This window comes from Stegostoma tigrinum, chromosome 6 (assembly GCF_030684315.1).
Source record: "Stegostoma tigrinum isolate sSteTig4 chromosome 6, sSteTig4.hap1, whole genome shotgun sequence".
NCBI classification, from domain to species: Eukaryota; Metazoa; Chordata; class Chondrichthyes; order Orectolobiformes; family Stegostomatidae; genus Stegostoma; species Stegostoma tigrinum.
In genome coordinates, this window is record NC_081359.1 from 81,996,838 (window position 1) to 82,016,041 (window position 19,204).

The window sequence follows — 19,204 nt, forward strand, 5'->3', positions numbered from 1 at the left end:
CAGTCATCTGGTACTTTACCTGTGTTTGTAGACGATACAAGTATTTCTGCAGAGTTTTGTAATTTCCTCCCTTACTTCCCACAAAATCCTCGGATATGCAAGATCAGATCCTGGAGATTTATCCACTTTTTTTTTGAAGACCCCCACTCTTCTGTAATGTGAATTGTTTTCAAAACATCAATATTTATTTCCCTGAGCTGCTTTCTTTCTCCACAGTAAAAACTGATGTAAAATATGCATTTAATAGCTTTTTCCCCATCTCCTGAAGTTCAACACAAACGTGGCCTCTGAAATTTAAAGGGCCACACTCCTAGTTGTTCCCTTGCTTTTTAATGTGCTTGTGGAATCTCTTTTTTTTAGATTATCCTTAACCTTACTTGGCAAGGCTGTCTTGTATCCTCTTTTTTGCTTTCCTGGTCTCTCTAGGAATACCCATAACAAATACAGACTGTGCAAGAGATTCATTTGAACCTACTTGTCTATAGTCTGATAAGAAAAGAATCATTCTTCACTAGAACCTCCAAATATCTTGATTCATCCATTGTTCTTAAATCCGACTAGCCTTACCTTTTTGCTTATAATAGGAATAGAATGAATCTGAACATGCTTTGAAGGCCCCTCACTTATCAGGTGTCCCTTTACCTGTGAACAGTTTACTCCAATCTGCCTTTTTGAAAGTTCTTGTCTTTATCTCACTAAAATTTGTCTTATTCTGATTTATAAGCTTTTAATTTTTAAGAAAGTCTTGCCTTTTTCCATAATTTGAGTTGTTTTAATATAGTTATGATAACAAGGTGTGGAGCTGGAGGAACACAGCAGGAAAGCTGACGTGAAAATTCTTCAGAAGGGTCCCTTCCCGAAACATCAGCTTTCCTGCTCCTCTGCTGCTTGACCTGCTGTGTTCCTCCAGCTCCGTACCTTGTTATCTCAGACTCCAGCATTGACAGATTTTACTATCTTCAAATTATGATCACTAGCCCCAAAGTGTTACCTTGCTGTCACTTCAGTCGCTTGCCCTGTCTTATTACCCAGTGAAGGTCATGTTCTGCTCCATCTCTCAAAGGAACATTTGCATGTTGATAAATATTCCTTGCACACATTTGACACATACTTCACCATCCAAATCTTAACACTTTTTTTTGGTAGCCCCCAGTCATTTTTAGAAAATTAAAATCCGCCCCTCCGCCCCATTATTCTTGCCCATATCTGCAATCTGCCTACGTATTTGTTCCTCCATTTCCCTCTGACTTGGAAGTTCTATAGTAAATTCCCTTCAAGGTGATCATTTGCTTTTCTATTTCTCATTTCAACCCATATTTTCATGGGCTGATGTTTCCAAGATATCTCAAAAGTAGTAACGTTTTCCAGAATTAAAAATGCCACACTCTCTTTTGTTGCTCTTTCTATCCTTCCTGTAGCATCTGAAACCAGATCATTTGAGCTGCCAGTCCTGTCCATCCCTCAGCCAAGTTTTTGTAATAGCTATGACGTTAGACCCCTTGCACAGACTTCCAGTCTCTCTCTCTATCCTGAACAATGTTTCAAAACACTTGAGATATCCTTGATCCTGGCATCAGGAAAGCAACATCCTAGATTCATGGTTAGTGCTATAGAATCTCCACTCTGTGCCATTGACGGGCAAGTCCTCTGTTGTAGTTACGGCTTTAAATTTTGTCAACCCCTACCTAAGATAAGATTTGATTCTTGGTGCTCAAGATTAACTGTCTGTATGTTTTACTCAGGCTACCAGAGTGTTAAGATTTGGATGGTGAAGAATGTGTGCAAGAAATATTTATTAATATGGAAATGCTCCTTCAAGAGAAGGAGCAAAACATGACTTTCATTGGGTAATAAGGCAAGGGACTAAAGTGATAGTAGGGCAACAGTTTGGGGCTGGTGATCGTAATTTGAAGATAGTAAGAACTATCAGTGCTGGAGTCTGAGAATACACGGAGCTGGAGGAACACAGCAGGCCAAGCAGCATCAGAGGAGCAGGAAAGCTGACGTGAAAATTCCTCAGAAGGGTCCCTACCCGAAACGTCAGCTTTCCTGCTCCTCTGCTGCCTGGCCTGCTGCTTATCACTTTTTAAAAGTAACCAAAGCTGACCCTCAGTCTGTGAGAGGTGTAGCCCGAGACTTCTGAACTATCTTCTTGCCTTTTCTGACATCTGTCTGATCCTGCTTTGTAATCGCTTCTCTAAATCTACAAACCATCTAACTGTGTCTCTTGTTTGCCGTCCATGACACACAGCCTAAATCGCACGTCACTAGCAGTCACCTTCACCCTGGAAATCAATTTTTAAGAATGACAAAGTGCGTAACATGTTGTGTCTAGGTCTTTCCTTTATATCCCTGGTTGGGGGGGTTTCTGGTAACTTTGAACAGCAGCAGTTGGTCTTGTTCAGTCCATGTTTACTCGCCCTTTTTTGTTGTCATCTGCTCTTTGTAACTGGATAACAAACACCACTACGTTCTTCAAGACTTTTAACACTCGACTGCCAGTAGACTTCAAAGACTGCCAAATAGAAACCAGTTCCATTTGCAAAGAACCTTTTTTTTTCCTTTTTCCATCAATCTCCAGTTTGTTCTGTAACTGTCAAACAGATGACCTGGGTTAACTACCTCTGCTGCATCTAACTTTGTTTTCCGTTTATCCTGTAACAACCTCCAGTCAGATGAGTGTAGTTTGTATGTAATGATAGAATCAGGAAACCATTTGACTCTCTCAGAATATTCCATAGCCTACTTTAGTCTGAAAGGGACATCGTGCAAAGGAAAGTTTTGGAATTTCTCTCAGAATGTGGGTCATCACTTTGCAGTCTCACCATGGACTAATACCCTAAAATGTGGCATTTCTTTTTGTTTTTGAACTGTTGCTTTAAGGCAAACTTATTCAGTCTTTTCCTGATTTGTGCTCTACTGAAGCTGGCATAATTCAAGAACAAAGTTTCCACTTTTCCTGCAGAAAATGGGAAACACAAATGGGAAAGCTGCCAGTTAAATCAAGATTAGTTTAAAATAATACAGCATTTTAAAAAAAAAAATAGAAAATGGTTTCATTGGTGTCTGTGTTTCAACCTGTTGTTGCAGTTCTAAACTGTAAGTTTTTTTTTTGTCTTTTGAGAGTCTGGTAGAACAAATAACTTGCCTGTAAGAGGTCTGAAGAAGCTACTTTGGTCAATGGTTGACTTTTGTTATGGGTTGCAATTTTTGTACGGTACTCCAGAAAATTACTATGTGTTGACTTGCAGAGGATACATTTAATTTGTGTCTTTGCCTTGAAATGCAGTTTTGACTTCAACATAATGTAATGACTAAACTCTTCATGTCTACAAAAATGTAATGGGATCTGTTGTCTTTTTTTTAGATGGTTGTAAAAACTTTCATGGATATGGACCAAGATTCTGAGGATGAGAAGGAGCTGTATCTGAATTTAGCATTGCATCTTGCTTCTGATTTCTTCTTGAAACATCCTGACAAGGATGTACGTCTGCTTGTTGCTTGTTGCCTAGCTGATATTTTTAGAATCTATGCCCCAGAGGCACCTTATACATCACCAGATAAACTGAAGGTAGCTTGCCACATTCTTTTTATTTAATCTGTGTGTGTCTCTGTGTGTCTATGTCCAGCTACTGCAGGCATCCATTTCATTTCCAAGATGTTAGATCGTTAATGCAAAAACAAATGTTAAGTCTTTGTTTCAAATCTGTGGCAAAAGCAGTTTGAGATTTTGTAAATATTTAATTTTGTTCTGTTTTAGGATATTTTCATGTTCATAACGAGACAGCTGAAGGGATTAGAAGATACAAAAAGTGCACAGTTTAACAGATACTTCTACTTGTTGGAGGTGAGTCATACAAATTGTATTAAGGATTCAGTTATTCCTACTATGACATCATTGAATACATGGAGTCCAATCCAATGGAAGAGTAACTGCTGTTTTCATAAATACCTGTATGTTTTGTCATTGAATATTTGTAACTTGATACAGTATTTTGTTTTATGGTTTGAAGTGTAAAACAATTGCTAGTCTAAACTGTGGAACAAAAATAAATAAGAAATATAGTGCAGAAATGTACCCTCTTCCGAGTTGTTAACTGAAATTTCATGCTTTTTCAGGGACTTCTTAAAAATCCACTTAATTTTTCTAGTTCCTCTTGTATCTTTTTTCAGTTCAATTATTCAATACTTTGTTGAAACAGAAAACTAAATACCAATTTCATGTTATGGCACTCTGCTTTGTTAGCTGTGTTAACTGTTATGAAATTTATTTCAATATATATACCTTGAGATATCCGTTATTTAACTTTTGGTCTTTAGCCTACCAATGGTAATCACTTTGTCTAACTCCTTAAGAATTGCCCCTCTTAAATCCCTCCAAGGTATAAGCATTGGAATTCTATTGTCGTTTTTGAACTACCTTTTTGCCTGTCTTCCCTTTTTTAAGTGTTACATCCCTAGTCAGTGACTGTTACAAATAGTTTGTAGGCTTCTGATCCTTCCCTGAACTTCCTCAACCCTAATGTCAGAAATGGGGATGTTTGCAGGGTTCTCAGTAACGTCATGACTCCTCGGATACTCGAGCAATCAGTGCTCATGTGCAGCAAGAACTGGGCAATCTCTAGAATTTGGACTGACCAGTGGCAAGTCACAGCTCTGCCATACACATACAATCCCCATCTCCAACACAAGAATCCAACTATCACCTCTTTTATATTCTCTGAATGACCATTACAGAACCCCTCCTTGTCAGTATTCTTGCTGTTACCTTGACCAGAAATTGAACAGAACGTGTCTCTTTTTTTTAAACACTGTGAACATTAAAGAAGGCTAGAAGGTAGGAAATCTATAGTAAGAAACTCCTCTCCTAACTCCTCGCATCTGTCCACCATCCATAAGGCTCAAGTGAGCATTATGATGGAATCCTCCTCCATTACCTGGATGAGTTCTAGTCCAGCCTGCTTGACTAGCACTGTAGTCACAACTGACACTAAATAACAGTGAAATTCTCCCAAGGTTTCTGAGATAGCACTGGCCATTAAATTTGAAAGGTGCTATCTAGAAAGACAAGGGCAGCAGATGTTTGGGAATACCATCTCCTGCAATACCTGTAAATCTGCCTCCAAGCTACTCCGCATCTTGATGTTGAAATACATTTCTGACCCAATGCTATTGAAGGAACAAACTCCCAAATGGCGTTGTGGGTCCACCTATATAGAACATAGAACAGTACAGGCCCTTTGGCCCATGATGTTACGTCGACTTATTATCCGACTTAAGATCAAACTATCCTGCATGCCCTACGTTTATGCTATCATCCATGTGCTTATCCAAGAGTCGCTTAAAAGTCTCTAAATTATGATTCCACTACCCGTGCTGGCTGTGCATTCCACATGTCTGCCACTCTCTGTATAAAGAAACTACCTCTGACATCTCCCCTATACTTTTCCTCTAACCACCTTTTTAAAATTATGCCCCCTTGTAATAGTAATTTCCACCCTTGGAAAATGTTTCTGACTATCCACTCTATTTATGCCTCATCATCATCTTGTCTGACCAATCACCGCTCATTCTTTTTTTACTCCAATGAAAAAAAACCCTAGCTCCCTCAACCTTTCCTCCTAAGACCTGCCCTCCAGTCCAGGCAGCATCTTGGTAAATCTCCTCTGCACCCTCTCTAAAGCTTCCACATCTTTGCTATAATGAGGCGACCAGAACTGAACATAATATTCCAAATGTGGTCTGACCAGAGTTGTACAGAGCTGCAGCATAACCTTGCGGCTCTTTAAACTGAATTCCCCTGCCAACATATGATATCCCCCCCTTTTTACAACTCTATCAACTTGGGTAGCAACGTTTGAGATAGATGTGGACCCCAAGATCCCCCTGTTCCTCCACACTACATCAAATGGTAGTGAGCTGTCTTCAAACACTGCACTCCATCTAGTGATCAGTAAGTGCTGACCCAGCAAGTGATGCCCCCATCCCATGAAGGGGCAAGGGGAGGGGGGGAGAAAAAGCAATTGCTCTCTTTCCCCCGTCACATTGCTGAATGTTTGCATTTGGCATGTTGCATACCATACAAATGCACTTGTACAAATGAGGGAAATAATATTTATGCTGAAAATATATTTCCTCTTTTTTTAGTTTATACCATAATTGCTGAACAATTGGAAAATTTACAGTGATCTTTGAAATATTCATTTTCCAACTCTGCTGGTCCTTGTAGCTCTCTTTAATCAATCTTGCTGACCTGCATTGTCTTGAGCAGTTCTTTTTGATGGTATTAGCATTAACTGAGAAGTTAGATTTTGTTTTTGGAGAAACTAATGCATAATTTCATTTTTTTTCGCTTGTCACCTTTTTTTAATTTCTCCAAATGTGGAAATAAGTGAAATTATCAAGATTTTCTTTTTGTTTCATTGCAGAACATTGCCTGGGTCAAGTCATATAATATCTGCTTTGAACTGGAAGATAGTAATGATATATTCACTCAATTGTACAGAACACTTTTCCAAGTTATAAAGTAAGTTTGGTATTTACAAATAAAACATGCTTGACACATACTGAGTTTTAAATGTGTATATCAGTTTTACAAACATTAACTAGTCTTCTGTTTAATTGGAGTCTGTTCACCCTGTCAAGTGTCTTTCTCATCAGACACTTTGGTGGACACCCGAAAAATCTTTCAGCTGATCTGATAGTCGTACAATTAAGTTTCTTCTCTTCACATATTATAGTAAAGTTGGAATATAGTTTGACTTTCAGACCCGCAAGGTGGTAGTATTGTGCGTGTGTGCACTTCTTTTAAAAAAAAATTTTCAATGTGGGAATTGGGAAATGCTAACTAACTTTGCTCATGTTTCAGTGAAACTCCATTATCTAATCCGTGCTAATGTACCCAATTCATCAGTTGAATGGCCATTATTTAGTGTACTTAAGCAAGTTGCACAGGATCAGAGCTGAACTGCATTTTACTGTGGTGTGTGCCCCAAACATGCCCATCACTGTTGTCGAGAAAATGTTTCTTCTTCCATGAGGAGTGTCCTTTGGGACTGTGGAAAGAAATTACAGGGAAAAATAATTTTGACAATTAGGCTTGAACATGCAGGTGCCATTGATTTTAAAGTTTGGGGTACGAAACACAAGGTAGTGTGGACAATTTGTGCCTCCCCTGCAGGTGTTTTCGGAAGCTTTAGGAAAATTCTAATCTCCATTTGAATGTGCACCTTGTGGGGTTTTTTTTTTGCTTAGTTGAAAAAGGAACTAGTGACAACCAATGGCAAGGCACTTGATGGCATCTGTTCTTGAATGCAGATTGAGGAGAACGCCAATGGGATGAGGTATTGGTAATGCAAGGCTGCACTGTACTTTGAATTGCAGACCAGCGCCACCTTGTGCATGAGGTAATTTGAGCAGTAGAAGATGGGGATATATCAACCTGTTCAGTCTGTTGGCATGCTTCTCTGAAGAGGGTTGGATTTGCAACTGGAAGATATTACTGCATTAATACTGTTCTTGAGTGCAGCGTAGGATTCTGCTGTTGTTACCATTTAATTAACTTATTATCTTTAGACTTTTCAGAGGCTGCTAGAGTAAGTGGTTAGCAAAAATGTACTCCGCTCTGTTTGCCTGCTAGCCACTCAGTGTAACTGTTGGAGTAGATAGTTTTCCAACAATGAAATGGCATGGAAACAGACATTTTTCTAGTCTAACTAGTCAAGGCTGACCACGTTCTCGAAGCAAACTAGCCCAACTTGTCTGCATTTGGTCCAATTCACTCCAAACCTTTCCTGTTCATGTACTTGTACTTGGCCAAATGTTGTAACTGTACCTGCAGCCACCATTTCTGGCAGTTCATTCCGCATAGGAACCACTTTTTGTTTAAAAGTTGTCTCTTGTCCTGTTTTTTTTAATTCAAAAAATGTTTCTCCTTTTTTGGCTTAAAAATATGCCCCTGAGTTTGAAAGCCCCTACTGTAGGGAAGAGACCCCCGTCATTCACCTTTTATCTATGTCCCTTATTTTATAAACTTCCTGTAAGGTTGCCCCTTGGCCTTCACTGCTCCAGTAGAGGGTGGAAAAAGCCCTGGCCTCCACTTTATAGTTCAAGCCCTCTATATTCCTAGCAACATTCTGGCAAATCTTTTCTGAACCCTCTCCAATTTAATAATAACCTTCCTATAAAAGGGCAACCAGAATTGGACACAGTCCTCCAGCTGACGCTTCACCAACATCCTGCATTACCTCAACACGACGTCCCAGCTGCCATGTTCAAAAGGCCTGAGAAATGAAGGCAAATGTGCTAAACAACACCTTGCCACCCTATCCATATCTGATGCAAATTTCAAAGAGTTATGTACCTGAACTCCTTGGTCCCTTTTGTTCTACAACACGACCCAGGGTCCTGTCCTTTGTTTTTTGTTTGTTTGTTGCACTAAAATGCAATATCTTGCATTCATCCAAATTTAGACTGTGCCACTCCTCAGCCCACTGATCTCTTTGTAATTTTAGAAAAGTCTCTCTCTCTCTCTCGCTCTTTCTTTCTTCTCCCCCCCCCCCCCCCCCCCCCCCCCCCGGGTCATATACCACCATTTTTGGTGTTATCTGCTAGCTTAGTAACCTCGCCTCCCACATTCTCATCCAAATCACTTGTGTAAATGGCAACAGTGGACCCACCCCTGATCTCTGTGGATCTGGTCACAGGTTTCCAGTCCAAAAAATCAACCCTCCACCACCACACTCTGCTTCTTAACGATAATATCAAAATTAGTCATTAGTGTGGGAAACTTTGAATTGCTCGTGAAAACTGAAATGCTTTCATCCTATTTAAAAATATTTTGTGCTAATTATATTGGCTTGTTGTGAGTGATGCCAGTAACACTTTTTTGTTTTCTCTCTTCCATTGTGGCTTCTGTTTTTTTTGTTTGTTTGTAAAATACAACCAATTCACAAGTAGTCATTTGTTGGGACTGTCTGACATTGTTGTTCAGTACTTTTTTGATTTATTGATTCAAAAGGCTGATTTACATCCTTGCTAATCCACTTGGAGCATGAGGTCCTATGCTCAATTCTCTTATCTATGTTGACAATATTATCATGCCAGTTGGGGGTAGTGCTTCCCAGGTATGTTATAACGCGTCTGTGTAGTTGAGAGATTTCTTGTTGGTAGAAAGTATGGATGCATAATTCAAAGAATTATAATCCATTTCCTACCTTGGTTTGGAAATTTTTATTTAGTTTCAAGAAAATCCATAACTTTTATTAACTGCTGCATCACCATGAAACTTTTTGTTTTATGATAATCTTAGTATGGATGTAAGTGGTTTTTTTGCATTTTGGATGCTGGTCTTGATTTGCCATGTCTGTTGGAAGTGTATCCCATTTGGCATGGTAGTCTTGTCATTCAACAAGATGAATTTATCCTTTGAGATGTAGATAGGACTTGGTCTTCAGCAGCATCTTGTGGTCACCCTTGCTGACGTAGTTGAGGACAGGTATATCTGCAGAAGGGAGGTTGGCAATGGTGAGGTAGTGTGCCTTTTCCCTCCTTGGTCCTTTTCACGCCTGCTGCATTCCAACTGTGACCATGGTGAAAAGTAATTTTTTTACAGGGAAAAAGAAAACTGCCAGAAATAAGAACAAAAAGAACCAAGAAAATTACAGCACAGGAGCAGCCCTTCAGCCCTCCAAGCCTGCGCTGATTTAGATCCTGTATCTAAACCTGTTGCCTATTTTCCAAGGATCTGTATCCCTCTGCTCCCTGCCCATTCATGTACCTGTCTGGATACATCTTAAATGATGCTATCATGCTCGCTCCTCCTGACACCTCCGCTGGCAATGTGTTCCAGGCACCCACCACCCTCTGCATAAAGAACTTTCCACGCATATCTACCTTTAAACTTTTCCTCTGTCTCCTTGAAACCATGACCCCTAGTAATCGAGCACCCCCACTCTGGAGGGGAGGGGGGTAGAGAAAAGGCTTCTTGCTATCCACCCTGCCTATACCTCATTATTTTTGTAGACCTCCATCAGGTTTCCCCCCTCAATCTCAATCTTTTTAATGTAGATAATCCGAATCTACTCAACCCCCTCCTCTTCATAGCTAGTGCCCTCCATACCAGGCAACATCCTGGTGAACCTCCTCTGCACCCTCTCCAAAGCATCCGCATCCTTTTGGTCATGTGGTGACCGGAACTGTACACAGTATTCCGAAATGTGGTTGAACCCAAGTCCTATATAACTGTAACATGACCTGCCAACTCTTGTACTCAATACCCGATGAACGAAAGCATTCCGTATGCCGCCTTGACCACCCTATCGACCTGCGTTGCCACCTTCAGGGTACAATGGACCTGAACACACAGATCTCTCTGTGCATCAATTTTCCCCAGGATTTTTTCACTTACCATATAGTTTGCTCTCGAATTGGATCTGCCAAAATGCATCACCTTGCATTTGCCTGGATTGAACTCCATCTGCCATTTCTCTGCCCAACTCCCCAATCTGTGTATATTCTCCTGCATTCACCAACAGTCCCCTTCACTATCTGTGACTCCAGCAATCTTAGTGTCACCTGCAAACTTGCTAATAAGACCATCTGTACCTTCCTCCAGATCATATATGTACATCACAAACAACAGTGGTCCCAACACGGATCCCTGTGGAACACCACTGGTCACAGTTCTCCATTTTGAGAAACTCCCTTCCACTACAGCTCTCTGTCCTCTGTTGCCCAGCCAGTTCACTATCCATCTAGCTAGTACACCCTGGACCCCATGCAACTTCACTTTCTCCATCAGCCTGCCATGGGGAACCTTATCAAATGCCTTACTGAAATCCCTGTGTATGACATCCACAGCCCTTCCCTCATCTATCAACTTTGTCACGTCCTCAAAGAATTCTATCAAGTTGGCAAGACATGACCTTCCGTGAACAAAACCATGCTGCCTATCACTAATAAGCCCTTTTTCTTCCAAATGTAAACAGATGCTATCCTTCAGTATCTTCTCCAGCAGCTTCCCCACCATTGACTTCAGACTCACTGGCCTATAATTATCTGGATTATCCTTGCTACCCTTCTTAAACAAGGGGACATACTTGCAATTCTCCAGTCCTCCGGGACCTCCCCCATACTCGAATCTGAAATAAAGACGAAAAACATGCTTGAGAAACTCAGCAGGTCTTGTCGTTTCTGTGGGGAATGCAGTGTTCAAGTCCAGAATTTGAAGAGTCATATTGGAGTTGAAACATAAAGACTGTGTGGTTTTTCTTGTTTCCCTTCCCCACATAGTGCCAAAAGTATTTAATTGCTTATTTTAGAAGGCCTTTTAAAAGTTGTAATAGTTGCAGGCATGTATTACAAGTTCAAATTTGACACAGTTGTCTTTCTGAATATATTATAGCAATGGCCACAACCAGAAGGTTCACATGCACATGGTGGATCTGATGAGTTCCATAGTCTGTGAAGGAGACACCGTTTCTCAGGAACTTTTGGATACTGTTCTTGTTAACCTTGTGCCAGCGCATAAGGTGAGTAGCCGACATTATCTCTAATTTTTGTTTCGTGTTTGTAGATTGAAATTACTCTGTAATGCAATGATAGCATCAGGGACCTTTTATTAAAGGTTTTATAAGAGTGCAAATATCAAGTACATTTCGGTATTAAGAGCAAAGGAAATAACACCATGATTTTTCAGCTTTGTAATGCTTTTCTGTTGTTTTTCTGCATTAATTCAAGGGAAAAATAGGCTGTTTTATTCCCTGTCACATGACGCAATTGGGAAAGTCAATTTAAAGTATTGGTAAAAGTATTATAGTTCATGAACACTTTTTCTTCCTCATAACATTTATGGACTGCAGTTTTATTTTAATGTGGTTTACTTTTTTTTAAACAAATGTGACGTGTATTCATTGTAACACACACTGGATTTTCTGCTGGCCAAACAGTTGCTATACTAGGTGTAGGAGGGTTTTGCATCAAGGACCCTGTCAAATCCCTATCATAAAATATCTTTTATTTTCAAAGTGTATCAGCTGGAGTCAAAAGATTCCAATGATATTTTACCCAGTGGTGATGTTGGCCACAAGCGCAACTAATTTTAATTGTGTATACCATGCCAGAATGTGTTGTGACTCAAGGCATTATTTTGCCATTGTTCTTTCCAAAATGACACGAATTTTATCCTGGCTATGTCTGCCATTTAAAATTAGTGGTGATTGCTATTTTCTTGCATTTAGCCCAACTTAATGCTTCAGTCCTTTGACGTGACAAGTTTAAGTCTTGAGTATTAAGTGGGCGGTAGCATTTTTTTTTGAAGAGTTGTTCCTTCGATTTATATTTGCCTCTTTCTCTTTTGAATAAATTTTGGCTAAATCACAGTTGTTCTATATCTTTATTTCTGATTTACCCAGTTATGGAGCCAATTATTCACTTCTGTTGAAATTTTCTGCAAATCCATTGAGGTTAAAATCACTTAATGGGCAAAGATCCCTTTTTGTGTGAAGTAATATTTTTGGGTGTCACCTCTGTACAGCTGTAATGTATTGGTTGTAATGTGTATGTCTACTGTATAAAGTGCATTAATCATATTTTAAATCCTTTTTTATTAGCTCATTTATACTTGCAAATAGCAAGACTCATCAGCTTTGGCAAATCAAGTCTTCATAATCTAATTCCTGTTTTGATCCAATGTTCTGATGCATCTGTGCTGCTGTACCCAGATTAAATACATAAATACCAAGTGGATTATGATTTGAGTAGACTAATCTGAAAAATTCACCTGAAGAGCTGTTTTTAATAATTCTTGTTTTTCAGTCTTCAAATCTTTCCTTGTCCTTGTTTACATTTCTAACCTCCTGTTGATCTGAAATGCCATCTAAACACACTTCCACTGTTGGCGTCTTGTATGTTTAATTTTTAAATTGCTTCACCTTTTTTGGAGGCTGTGCGTTCAGCTGATTTTAGAATAGAGATTTTTGTAACGCCATTTGAGTGTTTAAACGAGTGTGCTGTTGAGGAGTTTTTAACTTTATGGCAGTGCATTCATGGCATTTAAATAATCTTAGAAACCAACCAGAACTCTCTTTTTTCGGTGCTACTAGTGTAATCCCACAGTTTCTGCCGGCGGGTATTCTAAATGTATCATATGCCATTCAATTGCCTATTTTAGTGCTCTGAAATTCTGTTTATCCAATATTTCTTCAGATTTGTGATCAAATTATTGGAAAAGCACATTCAGAGGCATTTGATTTTAAGTGCAACAAGTTACCATTTAATTGTCATTTTCAACATAACATTGCACTTTTTGATTTTGAATATTATTGTTTGTGCTTAAACTGGCCTTGAATTGAATGTCAGAGCAAAAAACAGGAAGGGGAATTTGAAATGGGAGAGGGAAAATTAATTTTTAAAAATTACTCAAGCATTATATATGTCTTATTAATATGTGCTGGTGACACCCCAATTTAATCAAAACGCTTGCAATGTAGAAGCCCCATATCAGGATTTGGTCAAAATATTTCTGCCTTATTACAAATTTCTGAAAAGATAGTGTATGGGGTTTTAAAAATCCTTGCATTAAATAATTTTGGCACTTTTTTTTCAAGGTGAGAAATTTTTTTAAATCAACTCAAATAGTTCTCATCCCAGGGAAAAGAAACTTGTGGAACCTGTGAAAAACGTGCAAGTTTAGTAAGGAAGTATGGGCCAAGTCTAAAAGAATCACTGTTTTTAGTGGTAACAGTAATTCAGTGTCTGAAGGAAATAGGTAGTGTTCTTTTTTAATATAACTGATTGCTGGTGTTAATCTTTGGTTGGTTAGCTGTGAGATGAAGATAGAACTCTGCCCTTCAACTAAAGCTTTAAGAAAACAGTGTCTTGCTGAAATTAACCTGGGCTGTGCGTGTCACCTGTCAATCTCTTTGTGACCAAATCATCAAAATTTACAAATTTCTTTTAAATCATTAAGTTAGTCAACTTTTATTTTTGAAGATTATATATGTATCTGATTCAATTAGTTATTCTTGGTTTTCTTTTGTTGTACTAAAACTTTGAAGATTAATCCTTTTTTGTGATATCGAGGAGAACACATTTTTTTTGGCGGTTGCATTATGAACTAGCCCTCCTGCAATGCTAATGACTGCATATTACCATGGTGCTGAAAGGCAACGGAAGAGGAAAGAAATGAGCTAAAATCAGTAGATGATGAGAAGAAACTGTTATGGAGAAGGGGAAATTCCAACTCTTCATAGATAAACCAAAACACAAGCCCCAGTCAGTTTAATGGTTGGGGATAGAGGTTCCCTTCTAATAACTAAATCCAAAACGCCCAGAGAAGCTCCCCTCACCCCTTAATCTGTTAAAAACATAAATAGATGAAAGAAAATCCCTGACCTTAAATTTTATAAGTAACAAGAAACAATTTCATTATTTGACTGTAATAATGAGCAAAGTAACAGAATTACTAACAAACCAAACAATTCCCTAGTGAGTACTAACAATGCTGTAAATGGCCTAAATTGTACTGCAATGCTGTTCAAATAAACCCAATTAAAAGAGAACTGTAAATTAAACCTTAATCTCTCCAAACTTGCACAGATTGTGTCTTCTGGAATGCTCTGCCACAAATGCCTTTCTTCGGCTGATTGTGCCGTCAGTGGCGTTTTTTCCTGTGTAATTTCTTTGGTGAAGACTTCAAGCTGAAATGCTAGCTGGTGCTTTCTTAGAGAGCTTAATGATTTTGTTTGAGAGCTTTTGGGGCTTATTTCTCAGATTGTGGGCTTGCTTTTCCCTCGGATGACAATTGTTTCTCACCTGAGTTTCAAAAACCTACTCTTATATAATCCCTAAATGCACATCAAATTCTTTTAATATGGCTGGTTTCAGGCTGTCAACATGATCAGTTTTTAAATTCAGTTGGCTTTGAATTGCTGAGTGCTTGGTTTAAATTAATTGGCCAAATTCACAGTTGTTGTCAAAATATGAAAACAAGACTGCTGTCTTGCCAGCCCACTGTAAGGCCTTTTGATACACTTGTTTTGATTTTAAGGCTTTCTGTACAATACTTGTAAACTTTCAAGCACAGACAAAGCAGAATCTCTTAAAGGGATTATGCACTGTTTTTCATTTCATGAGTATTCTACGCAACTTTGTGACAAAACTGAATGCCTGTACCTATACTGGGGAAAAAGTAGAATATGGAAGCTTACCAAAAGACAGCCATTCAATTTGAGTGGGAATTAGTTTGGATTTTGGGGAGTTGAGATTATTTGTTTTACCTCCGTTTGATAGAAAGCATGGTTCAGGCTTCTTTACTGCAAAAGTATGACTTAGTTCTGTTTTGTTGAAATAATTTAGACTCTAATTACAAGTAGACGGTTATAAATGTTGGTGCATAAAAGGCAAATAGATTTTGTCATGTTATAACTGCCCCTTTTACATAATGTCACCAACGTGAGACAAACAGGCCAACCTAAGTATTGGGTAAAGGGCAAAATCCTGGGCATGGGGTGGGGGGGAGGGCGGGGGGTTGGAAGGGAAGGAAGAGGAAAAAAAAAGTAGTCTTTTTTCCAAGTTGTGCTGTTGAGATGATCTTTGACTGTTCTGGTCAGCATGTTGCTTTGTCAGCTTTCTGTGGATACTTCCTCTGATCGGTAAGAGACACAAGGTGGCTGGTTCCCTTATTCAAAATTTCTCAACTTATTAGTTAAGACACATAGTACAGCAAGTCTTGCAAGAAAGATAACTCTCTGCAAATGAGAATAAAACCAGCTTTTGATCGCAGAAAACAGAGACTGCTCCTGAGATGGAAGCCACTGATTTTGTAGTGGTGAATTAAAAAGCAAATGGGCATTATTGTGGAAGGATGACATAAAAATTGAAGCGACAAATGAGATCAGGAAAATGGAGCAGGACCCATATCTAATGACTGCAGAATTTAAAAGTCTACTTCCTAGTTTGGTTTAATCTAATGTAGTTTGATATATTTGATGTATTGACTTGAAATTTAGTTAAAATACTTCGTGTAAATACTGATTTAATGTGTTTTGACAAAAGTTGATTTCATCATCTTTCTTTTTTGTTTTCCTGCAGAATCTAAATAAACAAGCATATGACTTGGCAAAAGCCCTTTTAAAAAGGACTGCTCAAGCAGTTGAACCTTATATCACAAATGTAAGTATATAACTTGATTTTTCCAGGACTGTTTGTTCAGACATACTGTCCAATGATTCTTGTGAATTGAGAAGTAATTGTTGCAGTTATATCAAACTTTTGAGGCATAACCTGCTTTAAATAGCATTGTGATCTTTGTATTGTATGTGCTGAAAGTGAATTTATAGAGTATGCACATCTTAATTTAAAAAAACTAGCTAGTACCTCAATCAAAATAACTGTTGTACAATAGATGTGGTGAATTTCTGTTACTCAGCCTGTGTTCTGTTAGGCAGAATAATTCCCATCACTGACTTTGCTGGCTATTGCTTTTACTCCTTTTTTGTTTTGAGGAAATCCGAAGCTGGATTCTAACAAATTTATCTTGCTGTTTGAAGAAATGATTAACAACCTGTTTTACATGAATTGTGTACAACTTGAAAGATTTTCTGGAAAGTCTCAGTAGGTTGAAGAGAAAAAGTTAACGTTTTGAGTTCTCTGACCCTTCAGAACAGATTGGAGCTATGCAAAGGTTGGTATGTATGCTGAAGATGGGAAGCAGGGATGAGTTAAATGATATGAGAATAGCCCAGTCACAGCAAAACAGGGATCTGGCGTCTGAAGGGCTGTGGAAGCTGAATCACTGAGCATGTTCAAGGCAGAAATTGATAGATTTATCATGACGAATGACACGTAGGGATGTGGAGATACTGCAGCAAAGTGGCATTGATTAGAGGATCAGCTATATTCTATGATCAGCAGTCTTGATGGGCCGAAATAGTCTATTCCTGTTCCTATGCTCCTGTTTATTTCCCTCCCTCCCTTCGTTTCGTACTACTGTTGGCAATAAGTGACACAGCAAGGCTTCTTCGAAATGCACCTTCCAAATGCATGAGCTATACCATCTGGACCATCACAGCAGCAGATGTGGTATTCCCATCCCATGAGTTGAAAATCCTCTGCCTGATGCTGCTTTTCTCCTCTGCCTATTTTATTAATTCAGAGGTTGTAGTATCACTTGAGACCAGCACTGTTCAAGTGGTAGTTTACAGATCCAAAGTTCCATCGGTGGAAGGAAAGCAGAGTTTATATTTTGAGTCTAGTGACCCTTCTTTAGATGCTGACCCATGGAGTCATTGGACTCAACATTGACTCTGACTCTGACTCTCTTTTCTCTCCAAAGATGCCATCAGACCTGCTGCGTTTCTTTCAGCAATTTCTCCCTTGGCTCTAGATCTCCAGCATTTGCCGTTATTTGTTTTGTTCCATCATTGGGCGGTTGAGTGTGTTTGGAAGTTGTGTATGTCCATTGGAAATGAGTTTCTGTTTACACTAGCTGATTTTTAGTCCAGTTTTAATAGATGGTATTTTTACAGCTATCAGATCTTTACTCCATTTTTATGTTTAGGTTGTACTGCAAGGTATGATTTAATGCCTTGAGTTTTGTTTTCAACCTGGGCATTTGTGACATAATTTTGCATGGTGGTATTGAGTTCCAAGTGTGTGAGTGGAGGTATCTGACCACCTGTACACCAAAAACAAGAATCCATTTCTAAATTGGAGGATTTAGGCTGACTGGATTGAATGGCTTCACTTTGTTCTTTTTTAAAAAAAGCGCCTTCATGCAGTGCAATCCAAATGTAAAATTTGAGTTGTGACGTTGACTTAGTTCATAGCATTTCAGAATTTGAAGCACGTGTTCCAGAATTAGTCTGGCCTTGAGACAATCCAAGGAATAGCTACAAGCTCCATGATAGTATCTGAAAAGTAAAGAACACTCCACTCTTCCTGTTCTGTCCACCATTTCTCTCAACAAAAACTGAGAAAAAGTATCCAGGTGATTTTTACTTTTTTGGGAGCACTTATTCTGCGTTTGGCTGCATAACTAGTTGTCACCTCCTCAAATATTAAATATTGTGGTACACTCCAAATTCAAGTATTACACCAGTATATCAGTGGATTGCCGTGATCGTAAACTATGATATTTTTGATTTGTTTGTTTTGAGATATCCAAGTTTCTTATTCAATAATGGCCTGAGCACTTCGTAATTCATGCAGTCCATTTGTATTAAAGTCTGATGTGTGGCCAAAAGTGTAACTTGCTGAGAATTCCAAGTTTACCATATTAAGAAGTGGTTTTCTCATTCAGTGTTTAACAGGTATTTAGTTATTGCTTGTTTGCTCATCAAACAGTTAATTTTTCAGCTTTGTTCCATAAAACGCATGTTTTCAGACTGTGTGGTTGCAAATTCATGTGAACTTCAAATCACTTTAGGTGGCTTGTTTTCTGCCGACAGTTTTTTAACCAAGTTTTAATGCTGGGGAAGACCTCCATCAGTGATCTATCAGAGCACGTCTTCGATCTGATTCTTGAGCTATACAATATTGATAGCCATCTATTGCTTTCTGTATTACCACAGCTGGAGTTTAAACTTAAGGTACAGTACATTTGTTAACTCTGATTATATTTTGCTGAACACTTTATTTTGTGTTCAACAACTTCAATGTATGACAACTTCAAGTAAAGTTGCAGTGATTATTACTTTTAGTGGTATATTTAGATCTTATTTTTCAAAATTTTTTATGGTGTGCTTCAATATTTTGATAATTGCCATGTTTTTGTGCATGAATTGAAAAAAATGCAATTGTTCTGTAAATGCATCCTGAACTGTTGTCTGCCTTTTTTAAAAATTGACTTTACATAATACTGTCTACGTCAAAATAAACTTGACTGGCATTCTTTTGTAACTGGAAAGGGTTAGTTCCAAGAATTTGAAAGGCCAGGATGGAGGTGTAAATTTGTTTTACAATAATAAGTCAACATTTTTTATCCGAAGGATTTGCTGAAGAAGCCAAAGAAACTCCAATATTTGATGATGAGGAACAAATATGTTGGCATGTTTTGTGATTAAAACATGCTTAAAACAGTTTGAAAATTTAGCCTCAAGGAACTTAAACAGTGCACGACCTTTGGAATTGTAGAATTGTTACCATTGCAGAAGACAGCCTGTTCTTGGTCTATTGTCGATACTAGCTATCTGAGCATTTAGTA

General features: G+C 38.5%; 1 protein-coding gene across 4 annotated transcripts in view; it reads left to right on the plus strand.

Annotated features, from left to right (window-relative positions):
- LOC125453351 (sister chromatid cohesion protein PDS5 homolog B) overlaps positions 1-19,204 on the plus strand; it is a 228,211-nt gene that overhangs the window by 34,249 nt on the left and 174,758 nt on the right. For all 4 annotated transcript variants that reach the window (XM_048532792.1, XM_048532796.2, XM_048532793.2 and 1 more), the window contains exons 3-8: positions 3,368-3,571; positions 3,761-3,847; positions 6,429-6,526; positions 11,405-11,531; positions 16,093-16,173; positions 18,450-18,590. In XM_048532792.1, coding sequence (XP_048388749.1) covers positions 3,368-3,571; positions 3,761-3,847; positions 6,429-6,526; positions 11,405-11,531; positions 16,093-16,173; positions 18,450-18,590 — 738 coding nt within the window. The remainder of the gene's footprint in view (positions 1-3,367; positions 3,572-3,760; positions 3,848-6,428; positions 6,527-11,404; positions 11,532-16,092; positions 16,174-18,449; positions 18,591-19,204) is intronic.